We start from the raw sequence: 26,079 nt of genomic DNA, 5'->3' as shown, positions 1-26,079 counted from the left end.
TTCAAGTATTCTTTTCATAATTTATTCTGTATCCAGGTCAGCCTGAAGGCTGGCTATAGCCATTGCTACAGCACCCTCTCTTGTAGCATTGCCTCCGATGAAACCACTGCTGTGACAAAATATGCACTCCTTGATACCAGTAACATCACTCAATAGCTCATCTCGAACTCCCCACCATTTTTTATGAAGTGCTTTTCTGAAATGCATAGATAAGCAAAATTTAGAAATTGTATTAACAATAATGAAATGACATATTTATAGAGAACTAGTGTTGGGCAGTAGTGTTGTGCAGGGCATGTTTAGAGATTACAGTAGAATCCGTTTATAATGACTCCGCCTATATTGATATATGACTTCCCTTATAGTGACAGTTTGCCTATTATGACCCATTTTAAAAAAATTATGTCCCACTATATAATGACAGACATGATTCTTTACACCTTTGTTAATGTTCGTTAATTCCCGGCGACGTTCGGCACCTGGCTCATTTTTTATTTTAATCTGATTGAGTAATTGACACTTGAAGGTCTCGCATTAGAAAAATTAGAACCATTACCAACCGAAGAAAGGGCATTAGAGGCTGCAGATTTGTTCATAGCAATATTGAAAATGATAATTCAACCATGGCTATCTTCTATATGCAATAGTAAGAGACTGTTATTACAAAAAAAATAAAAATATAGTATATACATACATGTATCAAATGTACTTATTACGAGCCATTTTTATTTAGGGTTAATATACTATGTTGCTCTTTTAAAATACTATATATAAATATATAACTCTCAAAATCTTAATGTGCCACATTTTAAACAACATGTAGCAGCTGACATCAGGGCTTTTCACTTGTCTTGGTTGATAGTTGATACCCACGGTCTTGTTATTCTAACAATAAACAGCAATACTTAATATTTTTCTAAGAATGATAAATAAGTATTTGTACCTTGTTATAAAACTGCTAGGAGAAACTGGCACTGCTTGTACTCTCCATGACTTGGGTTTATCATTAAAAACAACATACAAGATCTCACCGCTGAAACCCATCTCTTCTTCCAATTCAAACAGATGTTCTTTCCAAGGAAATCTCTCTTTGAATTCTAGAATTTTACCAGATTCATGAATCTGATATCTTTCTTCTAATGCAGACTTAACATAATCTCTAGCAGGTAACCAAACAGACATAAAATAATTGACATTGTATAAGAATTCTTCACCAACGAGAGCTAATGCTTTTTTAAATACAGTTTCAATATTAACTTTGAGGTCAGAATTCCATTCAGGGTTCAGTCTGCCTATGCGAGCACTTAAATGTGTACGTATTTTATATCTAGGTTCCTCGTCTGTCATTGGTACTCCATTGTCTATAGCATCCATTTCTTCAATCAAATGTTCATAAACTTTTTTATAGATTATTTTCAAAACTTCAGGTGAAAGAGGATGGTCCTTATGTGCTAGTGACTGGATAACTTTCTCTCCATAAAATGCATACACGAGCCCAGCAGAACTTAATCTAAAACATAAATGTTACTGACTGAGTGCAACTCTAACACAGATAAAAACAATAACAACATTCTCTGGAACAAATATCCCACGATTCTAGTAAACAACTACAAAATAAAAGCAGTCCCACTCTGGGAGTAAAAAGAAAAGAAAAGGGGCAAGAAAAGGCGGGTATAAGGTAAAGTGTGTAAAGTGATTGTGGAAACAATCACTTTACATGCTTTCCGTTTACCATGAATTTAGGAAAAACTTACTTAATGTTGTATTTACCACCAAGCTCAGGTCTTAAGGAGCTTAATGTTGCCTTAAATTCGCGCTGATGGTGATCGTAACGTTTTTTCTCATGATTAAACTCGGCACCGACATCGACTACTATGTCACATTGATTAAGTTGTTCCATATCTCTTGTTCTGATAATTTCAGCGTCTTTGAACTCCGGAAGGCGCTTGAGCAAAAAGCAAGCCAGAACTTCGTCGCAATGAAAGACACCATCGTGAGTACCGATCTGTAATTAGTAAAAAACGAAATAGAAATATATAACACGATTACAAGTATTGCAAAACCAATAAATTTAAACTAACCTTCATAATTTGAAAGAAGTTGTTAAAAAGTCGATTAGTGGTAAAATAATATCGTTTAATTTCTTTAAAAATACAAACATGAACTTTATATCCAATACTCTTAAACATTAGGTGTTTTGCAAATAATAATAAACCTGAAATACTTCATAAATTGTCGGTTATAAATTTGGTCACACATGTATCAAATATGGCTTGGCTTTCGGCTACTGGAGAAGTAAATACTTGACATTTGTTAATTAAAATGAGACACTGACATTGAGTTATTAGTTATTGGTTCATGCTTGCGAATAAGATGTCAAATATGACGTTTAAAACTTAAAACTTTATAGCCTATTCCAATGGAAGTAGGAAAAAAGATATACAAACCGTATTTACGTGTGATTAAGAATTACGTATTACATGGCGAATGCCAATGCGATTCGCTAATAACTCAGCTATATTGTGCACTACAAAGGGTTTATGATTAATTTATATTTATTAATATTACAACACTATTAAACTTAACTACTTATTTCCACTTTAATGGAAGTAAATTCCAAATTCCGTTAACAGTTTCGTCGATGTTCAAAACGCGATTTTTTTGCAAATTCTATATATTAATAGCGCAAGGACATTTTTGTCAAAAAATCGATTACTCTCTCATTTTGAAGAGCTCCAGGCGTAGATGTGTAGAAAAATAAAGAGGATTCTTGATTGCAATTTATTAAATTGTTAGGATTTAACAAAGAATTAATTTTAGATTTTACAATGAAATTAAATAAAAAAAAAACAATCAAAAATATTGTCATAGGTTTTGAATTCGAATTTTAATTAATTGTTGAATAGACGAGAAGTTTCGCATGCGACTCACTACTCTATAATGAATATTATCATAGATTATTCAAGATCTCACTCAATAATATGGCGTCAATTTGCTGTCAAATATTTTTTATTTGGTGTTTTTTTCTCTTATGGTTGAAATAGAGTAATAGAAAAATCGAATGATTATAAGTGTTAGAATTAATTGGTTTTATTAATTTGTTCAACTAATAATGATTATTATTTTTGTTGTTGGTTATGAATTAAAATTATACAAATATTCATGAATCATTATGAAATCGATTGTTAATCGATTTCTAATGTTACCTTTTGTATTTTTATTTGTCTCATGGACCTTTATTAACTTATTATTTCTTAAACAGTAGCAAACTGTTAAATTAATATAAAAAAACCGTGGTACTTTACATAATATAAGTTTTATATAGAAAATTGAACAAAGCTGCGCCCTCTAACGTTATAACTCACTATATCGGATTCAAAGTTTCTGCATGGTATTGTTAGATGTCAGGAGTAGTATAAAAAATCGTTTGATTGTAATAAAATGACATATTTGGCCATAAGCTTAATTTAATTTTTTCGACAAGTTTTTGTAGTATGAGTAATTAATAATTATATTTTCAATCCTTTCAATGAATAAATAATAACATATAAAAATAATAACATATTCAAAGTTTGCATTTTATAAATAAATTAATAATTATTGTTCAATACATTGATTATTAAAATTTTGAACTCTTTTTTTTGGTACTCTACATGCCCTCTACGTATATATTAATGATTCTCCAAGATTACTCTGCATTCATACGGGGCGGAGTCAGGCTCAAGGCTCAGGAGAGCCAAAAACTTATGTTTGATTAAAATTTACAAACACTTCTAAATTTTAACACAACTGTTAATAATATACCATCAGTGTATACTCCCTTCGTTGAAAAACTCACTCGCTCCCGTCAAGGGCGCTACTCTCCGATTAATAGGCTAATCATCGATCATAACAATATTTATAAATCGCTCAATATGATTAACAATGAGAAAAAGTCAAACGAAGCTCTTATTGTTGATATATTTAATGACAAATTGAATCTCTTTCGCAAAAAAATATCAATGCTTTTTAAATAGTAATGTATAAATTGTTGTCTTGAATCTATGTTTTAACCCCTTTATTAATTGTACCTTATAATTAATTGTTTGCATTTAATCGTATTTTAATCGTAAATCTTAATGTATTCTAATAATAATATCTTATTCATTTTATTTATATTTATGTGTTAATTTTTCTAATAATTGAATTCTTAATATCTCTTTCTAATTTTAATTAATATTGTAAATCTGGAAATTATTATATTTTGTTAACTTGTAATATTGACATATCTTGCAACACCTATAATTAAGGAGACACTTGGTTTATATAAACCTTATGTTTAATGTCTATATTGTGTGTATGAGTGTACTTCTTGTTGGTGTTGATATTATAATAAATAAATAAATAAATATATTATCATGATTAAGTTACACATTAATGTGCAATTTGTTGGATAATTATTTTTTATGTCGTAAACAGAGAATACGAGCAACCTCATTGTGGTCGATCGTGTTTGTCTCACTCATACCGAATTTGCAATACTCACCGTTAGTATGCAAAAAATGTTTAATTTCAAATCAATCTATACCATTTTCATAGATTATTCAATTCAGTAGCAAATTTGATGTCAAATTGTCTCTATACTGTTCGTCTTTCGCCTTCTTAGTAGTTGGGATTGCGTATGTAGGTATGAAAATGTACGTGAGAAATATTGTTATTGCCAATGCCAAGAAAAATAGTTTTTATTTAATATTGGGAAAAGAAAGAAGCTAACCTGAAAAATAGAAGTAAAAACGTCAAACCGAATATAAATCTTGAAACGCTACTTAAAAGCGTAAAACCCGTTCAGCTGAGCGGCCGGCGAGCGTGCGGAGCGCGCGGTTCGCACGCCAGGAGCGTCTTTTTGCGAATTTAAATCAATAAGTTGACGTGCCACATCTTTTTAATGAAAATAATAAATATATTATAACTTAGTTTTAAAACATAATAAATATATACGAATGTCCCCCTCGCCGAATTGTAGCCACAGCGGTCAATTTCAAAGATTATCTGTCTATTGATTATCTGTGTAGGAGCATTATAGTGCAAAAGTGTGTGCACAGGACTCTTTGTCCTGTGTCTCATCATGCTACGGGACGGCATTTGGACACGAGCGAGATAGATCGGGTGCAAGACTAACGGCTTCACGCGATTTCGTGGAAGAGCAACTGCCATTTTCATTACTTCAAGTTACTAAAAATAACCGATAACTTTTAATGGGATTTGCACCCGGAACCTCGAATTCTCTACTCTGAGTCTTGGCTAGCCAGCAGACGAATGAGGAAGTTGAAAACATTTTTAAGAATAATAATTGTATTTATCTTAAGTTTATTTGCAAGAAGTGTAGATTTTTTACAAATTTTGTAGTATATATCTAATATATTTCACTCGCCACAGGCTAGTAAATATATCTACAGAATAAACTGGAGTAGTAATGAAAACTTATGAGAAACATAAAATTATTAAATTTAAGTAGGTTTGTCATAATTAGTATGACATATATGTTTTAAGTTGTACTCATTGTATCAGACTTGTACCACACAGAAAAGACCATTTCCAAAGATAACAGTACCTCGCAATAAAATATCAGCAAACGCGGTTGACTTTCTGGCATGTATTGAAGATTTCCGTTGTTTGTCTCCGATACTCATCATCAGAACATTCCGAAATTATGTAAATACTTTGGTTTATCCGGTTATATATGAAACAATTATTTCCGAACATAAATAAAATAAATATAAAAACTTCCACATTGAGAACCTCATTCTTTATTGAAGTCGTTTAAAACAATCATCAAAATAATAATAATTCATTCAAAACATTCCTGTAATCAAATCTACCACCGCATCTTTAAGTACCTGGAGTTCTAAAAAACGGTAACGGTGAATTATTAAACTTCTTAGGCACATCATTCAGCGATTGTTTTGAGAAAGGCTTCAATGGCAATTTTATACTAGTTTTGAAAAACAGTTAAATTATCATGATTAAGATTATACTCGTAAGTATTTGAAGATCAAGAAATATTGAATCACAATAATCGTGAAGAGTCGACTACCCGTTCGGATTCAGGGCAGACCAGGGTTTTATCTCACGATCAGTATTCAATATTCATATTGCAGATTTTTCTGTACATTTGCAAATCTCTTCTTTTATGAAATTCTTTTTTAAATAAAATGTTTACGCGCATCGGTTAGCTTAAACTAGTGTATACTCGTAGGTGTAATGGCGCGCGGACCGACTACCGCCGCGACGGTAGTCCGCTACACGCATTTACCACGCACGTATCTGCAGTAAAGTCCCTTGCGGTTGTGTGTTAATCAAAAACTATTTTAAATCAATCTTATCCAAACGTATTTTGTATCGATATTCAACTGCGTTCACAATGTCGCGTCGGTAAGTAAAGAGCGAGCGTACGGCAGCAAGAGGCGTTAGGAGCTGTCACACGCTTAGCGATGTTAAACATGGACGAACCGCGGTGTGGGTTAAACTATTGTTTACGACGAATTATGATACATAGGTATTAACGATATACAAACTCTAAAACAATACAAATACACCATTGTTTTTACTATATACAGTATTTTTTTATTCGCTTTTGAACGCTGTTTTTAATAAGGATTAGAATATGTACAATAAAGAAGAGAAAGAGTCTGAGTATGACTGTGATGTGTTTCGTGAAATGTAAATAGATCTTTACACAAGCGCCGCGCAAGTGTGGACCTGATAATGAGTTTTAAATGCGCTAAAGACATTTGATTGGTTTTCTATTCAAAGGGACAGAGGTCCAGCTTGATCAAGACCTTTCTCGCTGGAAGAGATAATACAGGTATTAAATGTAAAATGTGTTTTTCAGTACTAAAAGCAAATAGATAATAGACAACTACATATATTCACTACTAGAGTTTCACACAATAACAACAAACACATATATCTATAGCTACTCGTATCGTGTATACCTACCCTCTACGTCAACTCTACATCAACATGTATGGGTAGATTCTTGGAAGTTCACTCTACTATCCTTACCGGAAGGGTTTCTTCAGAATACAGGGTACAAGTACAGTGTAAGATTTCCGAGCCCTTATACTTTCCGCTGCGCTCGCTCCGCCCGCTCCGCTCGCTCCGTCCGCACCGACGCACGTTGATTTGCGCTGCGTTTCGCTTCATGTTGTTTAAAGTTTTCTTACATCGGTTAAACTTTATCGTCCGCCGTTGACTTCATGACTTCGCAACATCGTGAGCTCATCATAAGGTATACAAGATTAGGACATATATTTATGTACCTACATGTCGTGCAGTATTTTTACATTTAATTGTATGTAACTCTAAAAACATACTCTTGTAAAGATAGGCGATCGAGTTCGGCAGCACCGGATCATACAGAATTCATTTTGTAATTGTCAGTATTTTTTATTATTTAAAGCCTGCGTGCCTTCAACAGAGCCACCCCAATATTTATGGCTCCTGTTCCTGGTTTAAATCCATTTTTCGATTTATTTCAACCCTCAAACCTTCCTATCGAGTGTAAATTTATGTACCTCATACATGTGAACAAAGTATACGCTGACTATTTGTTTGATTGAAAAGGTCTATATAGAGGTTATTAAATAAATAAAACGACATAAAAAAAACGCACAGAGTTTTTAAAACGTTACATCATTAATTCTCCATCGTTTTAAATTGAGTATATTGTATAAAACCCCGGAGCACGTGGTCGGGGTCTCAAGACGTCGGCGTGTATATGGAAGCATTAAAATTATCAACAATGTGCCGCCGCGCCGTGGCGAGCGAACTCGTAACGGCCGCGGCTTCTGGATATATATGGACGAGGAATCTTGTCCATCGAACATCAATTAGCAGTTCGGCTGGACGTATCCCCGGTACTCCCCGATTCTTTTCGCCTTTTCTTTTTCGTATTTGGGAAGCAGTGTTTCAACATATCTTTAATTTACAAACAATATCCAACAAGCTCTATTCCATTAACTGCTCTTGCGTATCATAACAATCACGTATATTCTGATACGGACCGATACTTAAGAGGTCACTTTTCTAATATTAAGTACTTAGTCGTAGTTCAGAGAATAGGTTGTAAAAATTAACAATTAAAAGTATTCCAAAAAACGTATCAACAAAACAATTTATTTAATCTAACAACCAGTATATAATGTAAGAATAATGATTCTCTATAAAACATTTTCGTAATTTGCGGTTTCGTAATGAATCGTATTTAAAATGATTGCACGTATTTAGACCGAACCACACTCTAACAACGGGTCTCTTCTAATCGCGTTTTCTTATCGAGCGTTGTTTTACGATTCGACGACGTGTAGTTAGTTGTTCTGTGCGGTTTAAGTGCGCTGTTACCGGCACATACATACATGCGTTATTGTCATAATTAGTAAACATCCACTTAAAATCGTCATTTTCATTATTCGTTAAAATCCACTAAGTTTGGATTTCAAGTATTGTGCACAAACATACAGGTAGACTGACAAAGTTGTGGTTTTATATGTAAATAAGATTTAAAATAAATAATAATAACATATTAACTTAAGATAATATTTCCCAGATATGTTAAAGGTTTAATAAAATATAAATAATAAACGAGACATAATATTTAAAACATCTTCGAGAATAAAACCTAACTGAACCGAGACCAAAGAACTTACTAACGTACTAAGGTCGGGACTAAACGGGAACAAACTGCTGCCCTCAGCGCCTTCGCTGCACTCCCCGCTCGCAGCTGATCCACGTACGAGTAGTGCTCACTCGCATGTACCGAGGGCTGCACGTGCCGTAAACAATACTTTATATGACAATAAAACACAATAAAATGATAAGCTCCAACGAAGGTATACACAGTTACTTTCTAATTTTGATAATGATACGTAATTTCATTACATTACACGGAGAGGAGACCGTAGCCCAACAGTGGGCCAGTTATGAACCTAACAGTTGTATGCTCATCGACAGCACGAGGAATCGTTATAATTTTAAAATAGTTATAAATGAATAAAAAATTATGAAGCATATCTACAAGGATGGACTCTCGTCTTCGTTATACACGTGCAATTCTCTAACAGAACAGTTCTCAAAACCAACATTTGATGGAACTCTAATTTAATAATATTAAAAATTAACTCGTTACTTCAATTAAAGTACACTTGTTCAATTGGGCCCTTATGACCACTTTTGGATCAACACGATTTAAATAAATAATTTAAATTTACAATCGGCGAGGAACTCAGAAGCTCAGATTAGTAGTTTCAATTTTGTCGAGAACCAATTCGGTCCCACCAAACCCTTGCGGTCTGTAACGCAGGTTTTAATTTTCTACGTACAAGCTCATCGGTTTTGCGCTTGTGTGAAGATAAGTAGGTAGGTACGTACTGAAAATATCGTAATAGAGAATATATATTTTATTAAATAAGTCATAGTTCACTCAATGGTTTCTTTTAAATAATAAGCGAGCCCAAACCTCGAGATCAAAAACTCTTCTTTCACAAAACTTTACAGAAATCTAAAAAATGTCGTTTTCAGGAAGTGAAATAGTTAAGCGGTAAGCGGCTAGCTGTTGGCTGACGGACCGCCACGCGCGCGGCGGCCGGCGCTCAGTATCGCGCGAGAATCGGCCCAGGTCGGTCACGTTATGTCTCCGGCGAGCGCGACCAAACACGCTCACGACGAACTGCTTTCGGTAACTGAAGTGTACCACTCACACCACAAAATATTATACGCAGATCCATTAATGCCGAATTAAGTCATCCGTTGTGCCGTAGTGATTTCCAACGAAATTCGAAAATCAAAATTCCCGCGTTCGGAAAACGTTCCGTTGCATAACAATGCAGCGAAGGCCGCGTGGAAAAGTGTTTGGTGAAAATTTCGCATAGACATACGTTTCCACGCGGCGATCGGTCTCCGGCTACCGGAGACCGGCGACCGGCGCCGAGTCAGATTTGGACCGATTTCGTTTTAACGAGTCGCACGCGGTGGCCGCGTACGAAACGCTTCGGGCAAAAAGTTCGCCGAAAAAAGTTAAGGTTTTGGCCTGACGACAGTAATCTGATAATTGCCTCGCAAAATTTCTTTTCGCGCCGACGTAGCTCTCAGGTGCGCCCTGCGCCGGAGTCGCGAGTCGCGAGTTTGAGTTAATCCGCTCCCCGTTCTAACTAATTATTCGAGTAAACGTTTTCGGCGTTTCGTTATCGCGCCTGTGGATTTTGATTTCGTCTTTCGCCTTCTACCGAGCCGCCTCTCGATCGTGCGGTTTGTCGCTGCGCGCTATAATATATTGTGGTGGAGTGCCAGTGAGTGTACGTGTGAGATTTTCAGCTCTCAGGGAAATGATATTAATATCTGTTACCTTTCCTATGTGATGTTTACGATACGAGTGCTGAGTTAGAGTTACACGAACCGCAGTGATACGATACAGTCGGTGAAGCAAGAAAGTGACACGGTGTGGCCGAGACGCGGTTTTGAAAAATATCTGCCTCTAAACGGTATTTCGAAAGCGCATCTGACTTCGCAGGCGACCTCCGCACACAAGTTAGTCATTATGTTCATTAATAACCTTTACGTGACTGTGTCCACGTGTTCGACAAAGTTCAAACTGGGCTGACACGCTAGCAGATCGGCTGTGTGTGCTCGGTGGCAGTGGCACTGAAATCTGTTCTGTGATGTCTGAGATTCGGTGGGACCTCTGTAGGTGCAGAACGAGCGTTAGATGTTGATTATCGATTCTCACTAAGTACGAACGATATAAATTCCAAACACACTTTTTGTTTATATTTTGCAGCTCACAGTATAATGTCGTGTAATGCAAATAAGATTTTTTTTAGGATTTCTAATGAGTTTGATATTGATTTTGTTTATTTAAATATAAGCGGAATGTGATTAAAATACCTGAATTTAATTTAATGACGTTATCCATCTTTGAAATAACAATTGTCAGTGTTATCAACGAGGTCACTCACATTTATCAGAGAAAATATATTTATTGTTGTAACCGGTTTACGTTATTAATCTTACTTTTTTATTATAAAAATATTATTTTAAATGTTTGTGAATTAAATGTTTATGTTTTTACTTAACATCTTATCCGCCATCACATCGTATTATTTTCTTATTTAAAATATAAAAAAGTGTTAAGTGAATTTATGTCCTCTATAATACGTAATCTATAATAATAAAAGAGAAATTGAATTATCAAACAGTATGAAAAATAAAGGTTTATTTGGAGAAGAACTTAAAGAAAATAATAGCTCATCGGCAAGAGGGCCGAATAAGTATGAGAAAGTCACAGGTTCGAATCTTACACGTCAGGTTTGATCACACCACCTCGAACTATCTTCAGCAAGACTGAAAATTCGGGTGATATCACATGCAGGACTAACATCAAACATTGGTTAATGACTTAATTTGCAATAAACAAATGTATACGTGTCGTAGTCTATACTTGTGATACTCATTAATGAAATCGAATAAATTGCCTAATATACATACATAGGTAGTGTTGCACGTTAGGTACAATAGTTTAACCCATAAAAACATTATTTACTACAGGCAGAATTAAACCAATTCGTTTCTTACAAGGGTAGTATAAAATTACATCTAAACACGTATAATTTAATTTTAATTTTATTCTATGAATACTGGCATAAGAATATTCATTTTTCATTCGTCTATCTACCTGTTCAGAGTGCTTATTTTAGAAGTAGGTGTAGTTGTTTTTTTAATAAGATGAAGTATGCTACTGATACTTACAAGGTATGAGTGTGAATATCTAAAGTATGAAATGAGTAACTTGATGTGACTGGAGATAGAGACGAAAAGAAGAGAAAGAAACACTTTTTTGTACTTAACAGCGATGTCATCGAAGTGTAGAAAGTCAGTCATCGAATATGATTGACTTCGATGAGTCGTTTTGTGGTTTAGCAATTAATAATAATTTTTATTTACCTATAATACGATTGTAATTAGTGATAGATATATTTCACAATATTTATTTTATACAATTGAATAATTGTGTATTTTCTAAACTGGGCGTTTAGTAATATTATCCTGTATTATCGGTCGACCAGATCAGATCAGTGGGTATTCATTCAATTAGTCACGCTTCCTCTAAAATATACATTATTTCAACACTTAGCTTGTCAAATATTTTAAGTTTTCAAAGCGAGGATGCTCCGAAGATCCGACAAGGCTCAGTGGGATTTAACCCGGTACTGATTTATAAAGAGCTTAATACTTGTTCGCAACCCGTAGTGGAATATGAATTCGAACGTTTCCCTCAGGTTGTGCCAGTTTATCAAAAAAATTGAATAGATTCAACAGATCATGCTTAGGGTCGGAGCCGTTTTGTGCGTAACGATGACACGTGGCAACTCCGGGCTGTGGCTTCGACTTCGCTGAAATACATAATTACTGTCATAGTTATTTATACATATATTATAGTATAGTCTCGATTTTAGGGAAAACGGGCGTTAGAAACCGTATTCCTTGAAGTTGATCGAACCTGTGCACACCTGAGCAACGGCCGGCAGTATTGGTCTACTTGGATAGATTGCGGCGTTACGTTGTCACGTATATTTCATAATGTTAATTACATGATTCTGCTTCTAAGAATTATACTTTTATAGTTGTTATCGACAGTCATTGTGAAGTCGGTCACGACTCTAGACGAACTTAATCAATGTGAAAAAATCAAATTGCCTTCGTGTAAAACAACCTGACTATTGAAATCGTTTTTTTTCTCCACAAATTGAAGTAAGTAATAAAACATTTGCGTCGTGAGATGTGTGCGTCTATGTGTGTTTGTAATGGCTGTGGACGGTGGCGACTACGCACCATCACGGGTTTGTTTATGTTCGTCTTTTTCCGTTCTGTTTTCTGTTGTTTGTAAAAATACTTAAAATACATTAAAGTATTACAATTTATTTATTTGACAAAATGCCATTGTTTTCGATAACAGCCAGTTAAAATGACCAATACGGAACCACGAAAAGCAGTATCAGGAATCTGGGTCATTTATCCTCGAGTTTTTAAAACGATTTATTGATAGTATTCAGTTTTTTAAGAGGCCACCTTCTGCCGAGGGCCAAATTGAATCGGAAGTGTTAGCGGTTTTTTGTTTGTCGGTTATTAAGAGTTTCTAGACTATGAGTATAGCAACACTGTTAACACTGACAAGAGATCTAGTAAGTAATGTTTTCATTTTCACAAATTAACGCAAAACGGTTTTTTCAAAAGACAAGTTTTAAGACCTCGTTTTAATTTTTCATCTGAATTATTCCAAATGTATGTATATTATTTCATACTAATTAATTACAATAATGATTGTGTATTCTCATCTCGAACGAGGATATCCTGGATTTGAACCGGCACATAGCTGACCGTTACTATTTAATTACTTTGAAAAACAATTGAAGAAATTAAAGTTACAGTAATGTCGTACTACCTAAGAACTTCTATGTTAAATGAATGTACTCAGCCCGCCGCCACGGCTGTGATAGTGTTTGTTCAGTGCGAATACATCGACGTCACGACCTGCGCTCAAATATCACCAACGCTCTGCGGTAACGGATACTAACCCGTGGAACTTTTTTATCTTAATGTGGAATAGCTTTGTAAATCCTGCAAAATTACTGATATCGATGTTAATTGCTGTATAATGTTGTGTTAACGCAATAAAAACGTGTCGGTTGACGGAAACGGCGTTTTCAACATTATGTTTAAAATTATCATTGAAATCGAAAACAAAATACTATTCTAGAGTTCGGAGTTGGACTTAATCCGAATAAATTTCATAGAGGTTTAATTAAACACGTGTTTGAAGCTATGCTGTATAAAATAAGAGAATAAAAACAGGTATTTCTTGTCTATCCAAATGCCTATATCCTCCAATGCTAAATTTTGTATCGCCAGTTTTTTGTCGTAGGCTAATTCTAGTTTCGTTCGTTGTGACTGCAAATATACATAGACATTTATAGAACAAGTAGTGCTGTGATATGACGCTTTACTGTTAAAGCGCGCGACTAACTTTGCACCAAATCATTTTGAATCATAATGCATACTGTCCAAGAGATATGGGGTTCAGTCGCAAGTATAATTATTGATTTAAAATCGTTTGCTAAAGTTTTTGTGATTGTCTTTATTTCAATTGCCAGTGGTGTACCGTTCTGAACGCCATTTTTAGTTCATTGTACAGCTACTACAGCTTCCGACCGCGGCTCGTTTCTTTTGTTTGTGCACCTACAGTCTACATTGATTATGATGATACAAATTTAGATATTATATACATTTATTAGCGATTACATTTTATTGAAATCGTTTGATTAATCATAATATAATTACATTCAGATTATGGTATTAATTTATTTAAAAAAAAACTGGATTTCGCATCTACAGTTGCTGCCCGTAAAGACGGATCCATTGAAGCTTCTCGCATTGTCTGTCTTCCGTTCTTACGTTGATAATTATCCGCTAGACAATTGTGCGTCTATTAAAAGGTTTTAAAAATGCTGTTACACGTGAATTTCGAGTGTGTGTGAGAGTTGTGAGTGTGAGTTTTGAGACGTTTGTGTAGATTTTTGACGAAACGTAATCAGCTAAGAAGAAAGAGACAGTCTTAACCAGTAAATTTTCACGATCATTTTCACGATAGTTAGCACAGCGCACATAACAGAATACAATCACCATTGCATATCAGAGCTGGCAGCTGCATTCATAAAAGTCCGCGTGTGTTTATTTTCCGCAAAATATTTGATACTTTGATGTAAGATTTTTACAACGTGGATGAAGTTATGTAATGTTCCTTCAGACGAAACAATGACCTCGATGAAAATTTTCGTTGTACTAAATATAGTATTGACGGCGAGACGAATATTTTCATGAACGAGTCGTCTCGCGCCGCTCCGCAGGATCCTCTTGACATCAGTGGTGACTCTACTGCCTGAGTCAATAGTTGTCGTATAATTCTGTGAAAAACGTCGTTTCAGGGTAATAGACAAATTTTGCAAAAGTTTAAAATTGTTTACTTCTGATAAGGCACCAGAGTACGCCTCCTGTATCTATGTAGCACTGATTTGATTATGATAAGCGGAAGGAGTACACAGAGCGAGATAGCGGTACGATATCAATTACTTATCTGTCGTCCCGTTTTATTATCTGTACCGAAAACGTAGCGGAAGTAAGGGTTACTGAAAAATGTTGTAAGACTGCATCTCAGGTTTTTATATATATCTTAAAGCAAATATTGACGCTGGCGCATACTCGCACCTCGCCTCGCTACTGATGTGAACGCATTGAGGTGTTTCGGAGGGGGAGGGGACTATTAGTTACCAAGTAGTTCGGGAGAAAGACATGTATCGCAATGTGTCTCTGTATCAAAAGAGAAATGACGCAGATGATCCCGGTGTGAGCGAGCTAATTAGTATTTAGGTCAACTGACTCTGTTCGGTTACAGGATGGGAAAATTAGTGGGGCTCAATGAGTCGACCTCATATACACGCCGTTTAGAATTCATGAAATACCGGTGGCAGGGCTTGGGCTCGGATGGAACCCACCCGTTTGATTGGGTTCCATCTATTAAGTTACATCCAAAACCTGACCAGCTGATACGCGATTGGGAGCCGTAGACTCGACGTATCGCGTTACAAAGCGAATGTATAATATGTAAGGCTTAATTCTTATCAAACGTTTACGAGTGCAATTTGTAACTTAAAATCCGAACATCAATTATCACAAACAGTCACCGTTTGTTATTGTGGTTAAAAACCCGGTCGTGGTAGGCGGGAGATGTTCCGGATATTTCACCGAGTATCGCCTGTATCTAATCTAGCCCTACATTACATTAATACTAATCGATGTTAGATAACCGTCCGCTGATACAGCTCTCTAATCTGGAATCAATTTGTCTTTTAAATACAAAAGAGACGTAGACAAAGAAAGATATATTTTAATTTCAAGTAGAGATGATATATTTCTGCCGCCGGGATTTCGTTTGTCAACATCACGAGTGACTTCGTTACGTCGACTTAACTCTCTAGTTTTAAGGTTTATTTATTTTTATCAGAAAGCAAACTAACAAAAGTCGAAATACATTAATATAAGAGCTTTATATTGTCAATGCGCTGCAGAATGGTATTTACGATATCTACCTCATACTGTTGAAAGTACAGTCATGCAGAGAATAATTTGATTCCATATCTAAAGCCGGTCATTGTCACCAATATTTGATAAACTTAAATTATCGATAAGGAAGTGCACGCTCGTATTAATGGAGCGGTTAAAGGAGAAGAGTCCACTAACTACATGTTTTTAGTAAATGAAGCGAACATAACGCGCAACTGAGACATAGAGCCCGAGTGGCGATAGTTGCGGGCAATCGTTAGTTAAAATATAATATTTTTACATGCCATTCCAGTTATTTAGTTTCATAATCGCGTCCCGCGAGCAGCTCGCTCTAGACATCAATACAGGTTCAGTAGAACGCGCTAATTGGATATATTTAATACTATAACCCAGTAATAAATCTTTAATGGCGACTATTGAGAATGTTGACAGTAAAAGTCGCTGTTTTAATGCGCCGGTGAAATTTCTAACTTATAAAGTTATTTCGATAGAATTTTATAAATGACAGGCTTTTAATATTTGTTACAAAATACAAAATCAGGAGAGTCATTCTTTAAACTGATACTTTAAACTAACCGATTACTTGATAGTAATCAGCCTTAGATAAGTCATCTTAGATAAGTGGGATTCCTAAAATGCTCGCTGGTGTAATTATTGTTCTATATAGAAATACAATTTGAAACCCTCTATGGACTCAATACATTGTAATTATGAATCAATACGTTGTAAGCTATAATAATTAGTCACGCCGGCCGTATTGAAGCTGGCAAGAAATAGACTGAAAAAGATTCCGTATTATACTTTGAAATTATAAAGCACGCGCCAAAAGCAATACTCAAAAGTCAATTAACCTCAATATCGCGGTGCTAAAATGTCGCACCGACACGACTTAAAAAAATCATTACGATCGGTCATTTACACCCGTTGCGAAATAACGCCGCGCGCCGGCACAAACGTAGGCCAGCGTAAAAATAGTGTAGGCCTGCGTCGGCGGACTTTATGCGTTTTAGGCTAATGATTCTCCGATACCATTTCGGAACTGACTCGGACGGAGGGCCTCGCATCCCTCCCTCGCCTGTACTTAGCTCGGGAACGGCTGTTGCGATCTCCTTCCGGTAAACATCTGTAGATGTAGATCCAACACAAAGACGAAATGTAGAGGAGCAATAAATATATACATATAGTACGTTCACTAACTACAGATATATATGTAAAGTGCAGTTTGTGTAAATAAGCGGTATTGGAATGAACATTACCTTCTAAGTTCTCAGTCAATTGAAGCGAAATAAAACCTCAAAACAGGCGCCGACGTGAAATTCTATTGATGCACCATTATTACTATTTAAAAAAAAAATTAATTCTAAGTTTTGTCTAGAACAGGAAGTCACACGACCTGTGCCGCAGTTGTATGATCTGATGGATCGAGGGCTTTATTGATAAATTATTGCTTAAATTAATCCAATTACTGTTTAATTATATAATTTTTAATCAAAATCAAAACGTTCTTTATTGAAATAGACTCATAGGGAGAGCTTTTAAAAAGGGGCGTGTAATTTAAATTTGTACTTACCAAACAGAATTAAAACGGTCTAATCGGACGTGGAAAATTGACTAGCGGTTCATTTATGTTAGTTGGATAATAAACTCTATCTTTAAACGTAATCTGTCAACTCAGTATCGTCATTAGACAAGCGTTTGCAACCTCAATGCAGGACTTCAATCATACGCGACTCACTTGTTTCGGCATCCTCGCAAGCAGACACGATTCCAATTGAAACGCAACTGTGACCGCACGCGTGTTTGAATTTGTTTGAGCTGCGGACACATCCAGTTCATCCTATTCTCCGCGTAAACATTCAGTTTATGTGTTAGTTATTTAGTCGCGGCGCTTTGGACGGCCCACTTACACTGCATTTCATGTACTTACATATCGAATTGGTTAATGCATTACGACTACATCGAAACTACTTCTGTCAAACGAGTTTTCACGAATATATCATTATTCATATTGTAATCAAAATAAAAGAAACGTCAAGCTTCACTTTTCACAACGAATGTGTATCGTAATAATCGTCTCCAACTTGAAACGCGTTGAATACTTTTCCTAACGTCATATCAAAATCGTTTTAGTAATATTAGCGGTATTCATTGAAGCGAATAAGGAGCTATGACTAGCTACCTGGCTGTCTGTACAGTTTACAAGGGAACTTAGATAATGGTAGGCTATGAACGAAATCAACGTACACATCGACTCTAATTTGATTATGAAATGTTCCGAACTAAGTGAAGAACTCACTGTTCAAGTGTGAAGTTCACGCGAATGCAATCGGAGATCAAAACTCCATCTGAATGTGTGTATGAGAAAACGATAGTTTTAATCGTGTAGATACTTTAATTAGGTTTTTTGATAATTACATTTTGGAAACAGGTGTGGCAGAAATTAATCCGACGCGCAGGAACCTGACGATATTGTTTCGCACCGAGATCACGAGACGCGTTATAAAACGCAAATTTAACTCGTGAAGTTCAGTACTGCGGTGCTTGCCCGGAGTTAAACCCGTAATCTTCGGTTGAAATGTACGTATTCAAACAACTGCGTCATCTCATTTCTCATAGTAAGAACTAAAAGATAAATCTGTTTTTCCAACTGACCTTTAATACTAAATCATTCAGATTCGTAATTACAGAAAGGTTTTAAAACAGTATAAGGGCATAGAAAGTTGTTTAAATATGTTAATGAGATTAATTTAAACAAACGTTAACCAATAAATTTGAATAAACTTTACGAAGTATTTCTACTGCGGCGTCGCGCGGTTCCGCCTGTGCGTCTCGTGGTCGACTTCGGGTTTTCTTCCTCAGGAGTTCTCAATGTCGCGTCGGATCAAAGTTAAGTCGCATTCACTTATGCCAACAGTTCACTGACCTTGCGAATGAGCCCGTAATATACCATTCAGTTGTAACGTTATTTATAAAGAGACGAACCGCTATATTATGATCATTTTAGTGTCTATAAGTATTAGATTTATTTATAAGTTAACGATCTCATTTCTCAGTCTCGTGTTGAATATTTGTGCGATCAAAGTTGTAAGTATAGTTTTTAAACGTCTACGAGTAAAGCTATACCTATACCTAGTATTGAATTAGCTCGCTGATGAAACTCTCCAACGAGTTTCGTGTCTTATAAAGTAATTCTAACGATAAACAAATTATTCGTCGTAGCGTTAATTGAGCGGCCGCAGCCACAGAGCGACTCTAGCGACTTTAAGTTCAAATGAATATATGTTATTGATTACGTTTACAATTCGTGCGTGTCGCATGGAAGTGGGTCGTGAATGTTTTAGGCAGTGGAAGAAACCGATCGACTGCGGCTGCCACTGTCCGCGGGTTATCAGACTCGAGGGTCCCTGACTGAGTACTTTAGATAAAACGCAGGGAATACTTTCGTATAACGCATACGTTAAGGCAGAACAGTTAAACAGAAGTTATTACGAAATTACATTTGTTCATTCGGCTCACCGATTCAGTGATGAACACGACAGCGACAGCGACATCACAACATCTGGAAGGCGAGGCTTACTGATTCTCAATCTACAATCTCAATTTAAGGAAGAATTCCGCACGTAATGTAGTGTACGTAAGTGTTAGGCGCGACAGGATATCAACCGAGCAGCCGATCGGGTAGAAATATAACAAACCGCGGTGTAAAAATCATTATTTGCATCTTTACACGTTAGCCTCGCGCGCGTTTCCCTCACATTTTATTATTTTTAAAATTATAAGTTGACAATTAAATGTTTACAATATTTCCGTTGCATCGCTTTCTTTGAAGCTTCCGAATTGATATTGCATAAATAAGTGCACACACTCTCGTCACGTCCCCGAGTAGACGCCCATGATAAAGTAAGACATTTAAATGATTCTCAAAATGCATATAAATGTAATAAGACGATTCGCTTATATACGTACATATTCTGTCAGGTAATTTGTTTTGATACTGGCCCGATTGTGAAATGGCCCGGCTGTGAAAGATTCTAATCATTCATAATAATTATTATACTTTATAAAACTGACTCAGAACCCCCCAAGTTTGACGTAAGCTTACCACGATGTGGATTCTTTGTTGTTACTATTCAGGCATAACATTAAAATAATTACGGTTGAAATGTTTAGCAATTTTAAAAGTTAGTGGTGCTTGCCCGAATTTTAATCCGATTAAGGTCCACGTATTACTGCCTCTGGGCCGTGTCCAGTGGGCAAAACATCATGATGAAACTTGCATGTGTCAACTATCAGCACTCGATACATTACAACAATAAAATATGTGTAGTTTTATTAAAGATCAATTATTTAAAGATGATTTAAAACGGCAACAGAAACGTGCGTTTCTATATTTGTATGTAGTGATAAAAAACGAATTCTCTCATTCCGAACGATCTAAGAAGCTCGTTAAAGTGTGACGAAATTATTAAGACAAATATTCGTTATGTTCACGGAACCGTCGCGCCGCGTTGAAGGTTAATTATGTTTTGTGGGCCGTTTTAGAGTTACGGAGATGCCGCGAGCGAACACGAGCCCCTGTACGAATGGACAGATATGTTCCTCTGATAATTTACAAGAGACTTTCTTTAGGAAACAAATTACAACGTCATTAAAAGCGGCAAGGGATGCGCCGAGATTGCTGAGAGACGTTCGCGACGACTTTACCGTTTAAACAGTTTTTGGAGCTGTTATTTCCCGTGTAGATAAGGGATACGTATATATGTTAATAATTAAAGCGCAGTAGATGAAGCTTAATTACTCGTACAAAAAATTGTCAAGTACTTTACTTACGAACGGTATAATATAGTCAACAATTCTGACAACCTGAGAGTAACGCGTACAGGAATCAAACAAGAGAACTAATTATGTGTTTTCGATCCACTGGTCTATTGAGTTGGTGTACCTAATTTTGACTGTAACCTAGACGATTAATGGTTTCGTTTGAAAAAAATCTTTATTTCTTAAAAACAAATTAAAATCAAACTTGGGACATTACGACATTGAGAAATATTATTTTGCACGCGATCAGTGTTCTGATAATAACTTCTATTACTTCTTGGTCAGGGCTCGCATATATATCTAATTACCTAAACACTATAAAACTATGAATAACACAACACTAGGTTTGACTATATTCTTATTGGACCGGAACCGGATCGTCGAAGTATTATCAGTACAACTTGTTAACGTAAAAAGGTATTCGTCGTCTTCGTCGTCTGTGTTATCTATCGAGTCATCGTTTCACATCATACATTTAAAAATATTTATAGATCAGTTAAAAAAGGCTGTTGCTCACCTTCACGGCACTGATTTAAAAAAGTTAGGTGTACGGCGTCATTCTGCGTTCCGCTCAGCTTTTGCCGCAATAAAAGTACTGCAGGGAAACTGACATTGACGTTCCGTCGATTAACGTTAATAATACGCGAAACCTGTTCGACGACGTCTCCGGCGTGTGTTTGCTCTAAACTGGGTCATTTTTGTTAAAATTTGACTTTTTCCAAGCATATTTCAGTCCGCTTTGTAAGCGTCAACGTTACACTCATTATTTATGCGATTACAGCTTACTTACTTGTATAGAGTTAAGTAACTGATATTCATTCTTACACTAAACTTAAAACAAATCTGAATTAACAACTATGACACACGCCGAAAAACACTTTTTATTTTTACTTACTTCATTACATATTACGAAATAAACTGCCGGTTTAGTATAAACATATTTTGACTAAGTATATTTATATATATAAAAAGTACATCACAAATATTACTACTTAATAAAATTGTAAAATGACTGACTGTCACGCTCAGCCTAACCGGAGATAATGTAAGTTAGCACAGGAATTCCATTAAAAATATTGGTCAGCACTGAGAGGGTAGTTTCTAGCATTCATCTCCTAAGGGATGAATGTTTGCATAGAACCCGTCAATTCTGATGTAAAAAATTTGGAAATCGTTATTAAGGGCTATATTCATGTAAGTTACAGACCGGTGGGTTCCGTAACTTTTTGTAGGCTTTTATTTTACCTATCTACGAGTCGATGACCTTACAATCATTTTTGACAAATGAACACGAACTCAAACTTGCAAACTAACAATATTCAATTTATCGCCAAGATTGTTATCGTTATTCATATTTCATTATTTTCAAGCAAATTAAATTTACTCCAAATTTTCTAAGTATATAAAAAGTTGTATTTCCTGACGTCAAGTTTCGATAGTGATCTGTTTCTTCTGATTCTGTTCGAAAACATTTACGTTTACGTGACAAATTACAGAATCCATTAAAACTATATTTTATTATTTTTAAATAAATATATGTAAGTTTTAGTTCCGGCCGTTTGTAATTATGTTTGTTATAATTGCTGTCGGTCATGTGACGAAGTGAACCAATATTAGATTCGATTCCACTCGTGAGACAGGTTTTGTCGCATAATCTGGTACGCCGGCTGTGTATATCTCTATAGGCAGAGTTTTGGACGTTATTGTAGTAATTAGTATTTAAATGGATACTATTCGACGCTGGAAATTCGGCGCAGCCTCTCCACTCCCCATGTTAGTCCTATTTGGTGTAAAATAAATTCCTACAAATAATCACAGCGCGACAGATCACTGCTAAATAAGATAAAATTGTGGTGATCAACGCGCTAACTGCATCTCATTGAAACATCGCTTCGATACTTTATTTGTACGTAACTCTATCATTAATCTCTGACCCGGCCCTTTGAGATAGCCATCGGCAGGCGCACCAGTGTTTCGGATGTAGTATCTGTTTGTACATCTCGTCCGATTGTTCACAATATGTGAATAACGCCTTTTACGTCGATGGGAAAGTGTAGGATTTAACTATCGTTGACCCCTGCGCGATATGCGATCTCAATTACGCTCCGCAGTTTCGTCGCAGGAAAGCGCATATTGCATCACCCATTGGACGCGACATTTTAATCGCTCGCGATTTTATAAAGTCTACTTGAGTTCTGTGATCAGTCACTAATTCAACGAAATTTAAGATCATGCTTCGTATGACTCCGACACATATTTCCTTGATCTATATTTTATTAAAAATTAATAAAATTGATAATATTGTTTTTAATTGGATTTTGAAATGAATCTCCTTCTACGTTCTATTTACGCTTATCTCTTTTAATCGAATACATTTTGACGATACTCGTGTCTGTAAAGGATTTCTAATCTGCAGTGCGCGAATATTGTAGCAATATTTCTGACGTGGTGTACAAGTGTCACCGGAGTGTAAGTTAAGACTAAGTTAAGGTTTTATAAAAAATATTTTCTCGCTATTAACAATAAAATGTACTCTTATCGTCTGTGTGTCTCGAGTTTTCGCAATGAGCCTCATGTCTCTAAAGCATTCGCTTTAGTCAAATTATATTAACGGTCAGCGAATGCGAGGCGATCTGAGTGCATTACTGTGAACTCTTAACGTAACCGTCGGCGAGCGCGGAGCCGCTAATTATAAAGAAACAAATTCAGCATTTGCATGACGTATATTATCAGTAATTGATGGTTTTAAAAGACATTCGCAACATTTCGTCTCATCGTTACTCATCGTTATGGCCAATTACACGAAACAAGTCGAAGAGCCGGCGATGATCGGTATCGCCGGGAACGCGTACAATTCGGGCGCGTCGTAGTTACTCGTACCGCGAGTAGTAATTTCACTTATTACCTAAAGTCACGTAATCTTATTTAACTGTATTTTTAAATTTTTAATATGTCGAACTGTTTCTTTTAGCAACAGAACTTACACTGCAATGTGGTATATATATCAGACAATGCAACGACTTCCTTTTTTGAGACGCGGCCGTCGGTCTGACGATTTGATAAAACTCATAATTATAAAACGATGTCCAGACCAGACGATCAAGTAATAACAAGGTATAGAAATGTTGTTCATCTCGTTCTAAACCCACCCGGTGGAACGAAACAACAATCACTTACCTCCGTTTAAAAATTATAAAATATAATTAAAATATTATATTTAATGATCCATTCAATACTTCGAGTACTCTACTATACTTCGAGTACTCCATCGCGATAGGAATTGAATTCTCATAATTAGTCTTTAATGCAAACCTCCGAAAACATACGTTTACAATTAAGCTCAGAGTAAACGCATTGGATTTGTCACGAAAGACTTCACTCGTCCGACGAACCGTGATTACTTCATCGCGCATCGGACACGTGACGTAACGTGTGTGTAATGTGAACATTAAACTTCAAATGGTAAAAATATATTGAATAGATTTAGTTAACTCTTGGTATAAAAAAGCAGTAGTACCGATAATGGGACACATCAATATTTAAGTATTCACGATGTTGATGACAAACAGAATGTCGTTACGTCGTCGAAGTCGAAGGCGGGAGCCACACTGGTGTGCAGTCAAATCTTTCTCAAGAAGTCGGCCCCGTCGGTCCCGTCGGCCCCGTCGGCTCAGTCGGCATAACGTCGGCATGCCGACGGGCTCTCGGAGCCTCCGTGTACAAGAGTAGCTTGTTGTTGATATCGTAGTTCGAAGTGTTTCACGTTCAAATTGTCATAGTTCAAATGAGATGGCGTGTCGATGTAATTTATATTTAACATGTCGTAAATAGCACGCATCGCTGGCGCACTCCACTGGGTCGCGGAGAGGGGCCGCTTTATTTGATTATGTTTAGACAAAATTCACATTACGCTCTGTAAAATCGGCAACATATATTTAGAAACGATAGTAAGTGACCACTGATGCCCATGGACACCAACTAACACTGGCTCACCCACCCTACAAACCAGAGTGGCTGAACTAAGGTCTAACCGCGTTTTTTGTTCTGTATAAAAAATATTGTAATTGCAAAATAGAAATTTAGGATTCTTCCTGATTGATTCTCGATGGCTGACAGACATCACGTAACAGCTCATTCAATAAATCCTGGTTCTGTCGCGAGCTGATGCACGGCCGATTGTATTTACGAATAGATTGACATTCTGAACGAGCCTGATGTATCTTCGACGTTTCTATAAAGATATATTCAAATCCTGTACGATGTAAATGCTTGTAAACTTTAACCTCAACTATGTGATATTCCTGTACTTGAGACACCCGAGTACTCTGAAACAGGTCACACTCGATGCCCGTTCCGCCAAGACCTATGATTTGACCGGAGATTACTTTCGTCCGTTGCGAAGTTAAATTTCGGATGCTGGTGGTTTATTTGAATTTATCACTAATATTGAGTCTGTGCTGGGTCACTGGTGCATAGAAATTGAATAATTGTCTCGCTAGTTCCATTCTAAGACCAAGAGTGATGACATCAAATCCAAAGCATTGTCATGTCAGTCGCGGAGTGAAAGATTACGCAAACGGGACGTTCAAATGTTTTGGAAAATACTAAATGTTACTGAAAGCCATATTTTTGATACCTTTTAAAGTAGTCTAAAATATATTTAATACGTTTATCGTTTCGTAACAAGAAAACCATTAATCCGAGTAAACTCAACACAAGAAAACTGTTTATTTTATAGTAACTGCCTCATTGAACTTACAACTCATGAGTTCCAAGTTAAAGTCAAAAGTACTCAGATATTCTTCGCGGATTCCAGTGAGAACTTTAAAAAAAGTAATCGAATCTCAGTAACAGGCCAAAGCTAAAAAATTGACAGTGTTGTACGTTTGCCTCGTAAAGCACGTCAGCCCCGTCGGTCATGATCCTGATCTAGTCCCATAATGACCATCGTTGATAACCAACCAATATTCATAAAGACTCGACTGATCGCAATGCAATGTTTCGTTCCGATATAAATTAGTAAATGTCAAACGAGGGTAATATTAATATTGCTGGCAGGTTTACTTTTGTTAGATCTGGCTCGAACCGTCAGATCTGACTGACCGGTACAGG

At 36.1% G+C, this 26,079-nt stretch overlaps 2 protein-coding genes across 4 annotated transcripts in view; one reads left to right on the top strand and one right to left on the bottom strand.

Annotated features, from left to right (window-relative positions):
* Positions 1–24,692, bottom strand: LOC125071528 (MYG1 exonuclease). 2 transcript variants are annotated; one of them, XM_047681816.1, is made up of 4 exons: positions 24,519–24,692; positions 1,755–2,005; positions 944–1,510; positions 1–196 (listed from the first exon to the last, which is right to left on the bottom strand). In XM_047681816.1, exons 1-4 carry the CDS (start codon positions 24,657–24,659, stop codon positions 22–24), a joined length of 1,134 nt encoding a protein of 377 aa, XP_047537772.1. In that variant the 5' UTR covers positions 24,660–24,692; the 3' UTR covers positions 1–21. The 2 variants fall into 2 exon arrangements, with proteins under 2 accessions (XP_047537772.1, XP_047537773.1); XM_047681817.1 differs by lacking the exon at positions 24,519–24,692 and adding an exon at positions 2,082–2,337.
* LOC125071531 (fibroblast growth factor 3) overlaps positions 9,641–26,079 on the top strand; it is a 158,774-nt gene continuing 142,335 nt past the window's right edge. For both annotated transcript variants that reach the window (XM_047681821.1, XM_047681820.1), the window contains exons 1-2: positions 9,641–9,715; positions 10,351–10,563. The gene's annotated coding sequence lies outside the window, so the exon portion shown is untranslated. The remainder of the gene's footprint in view (positions 9,716–10,350; positions 10,564–26,079) is intronic.

The sequence above is a fragment of the Vanessa atalanta genome, chromosome 19 (genome assembly GCF_905147765.1).
Source record: "Vanessa atalanta chromosome 19, ilVanAtal1.2, whole genome shotgun sequence".
NCBI classification, from domain to species: domain Eukaryota; kingdom Metazoa; phylum Arthropoda; class Insecta; order Lepidoptera; family Nymphalidae; genus Vanessa; species Vanessa atalanta.
The sequence above is the reverse complement of the archived record's forward strand: the minus strand, read 5'-3'. Positions and strand labels throughout refer to the sequence as shown.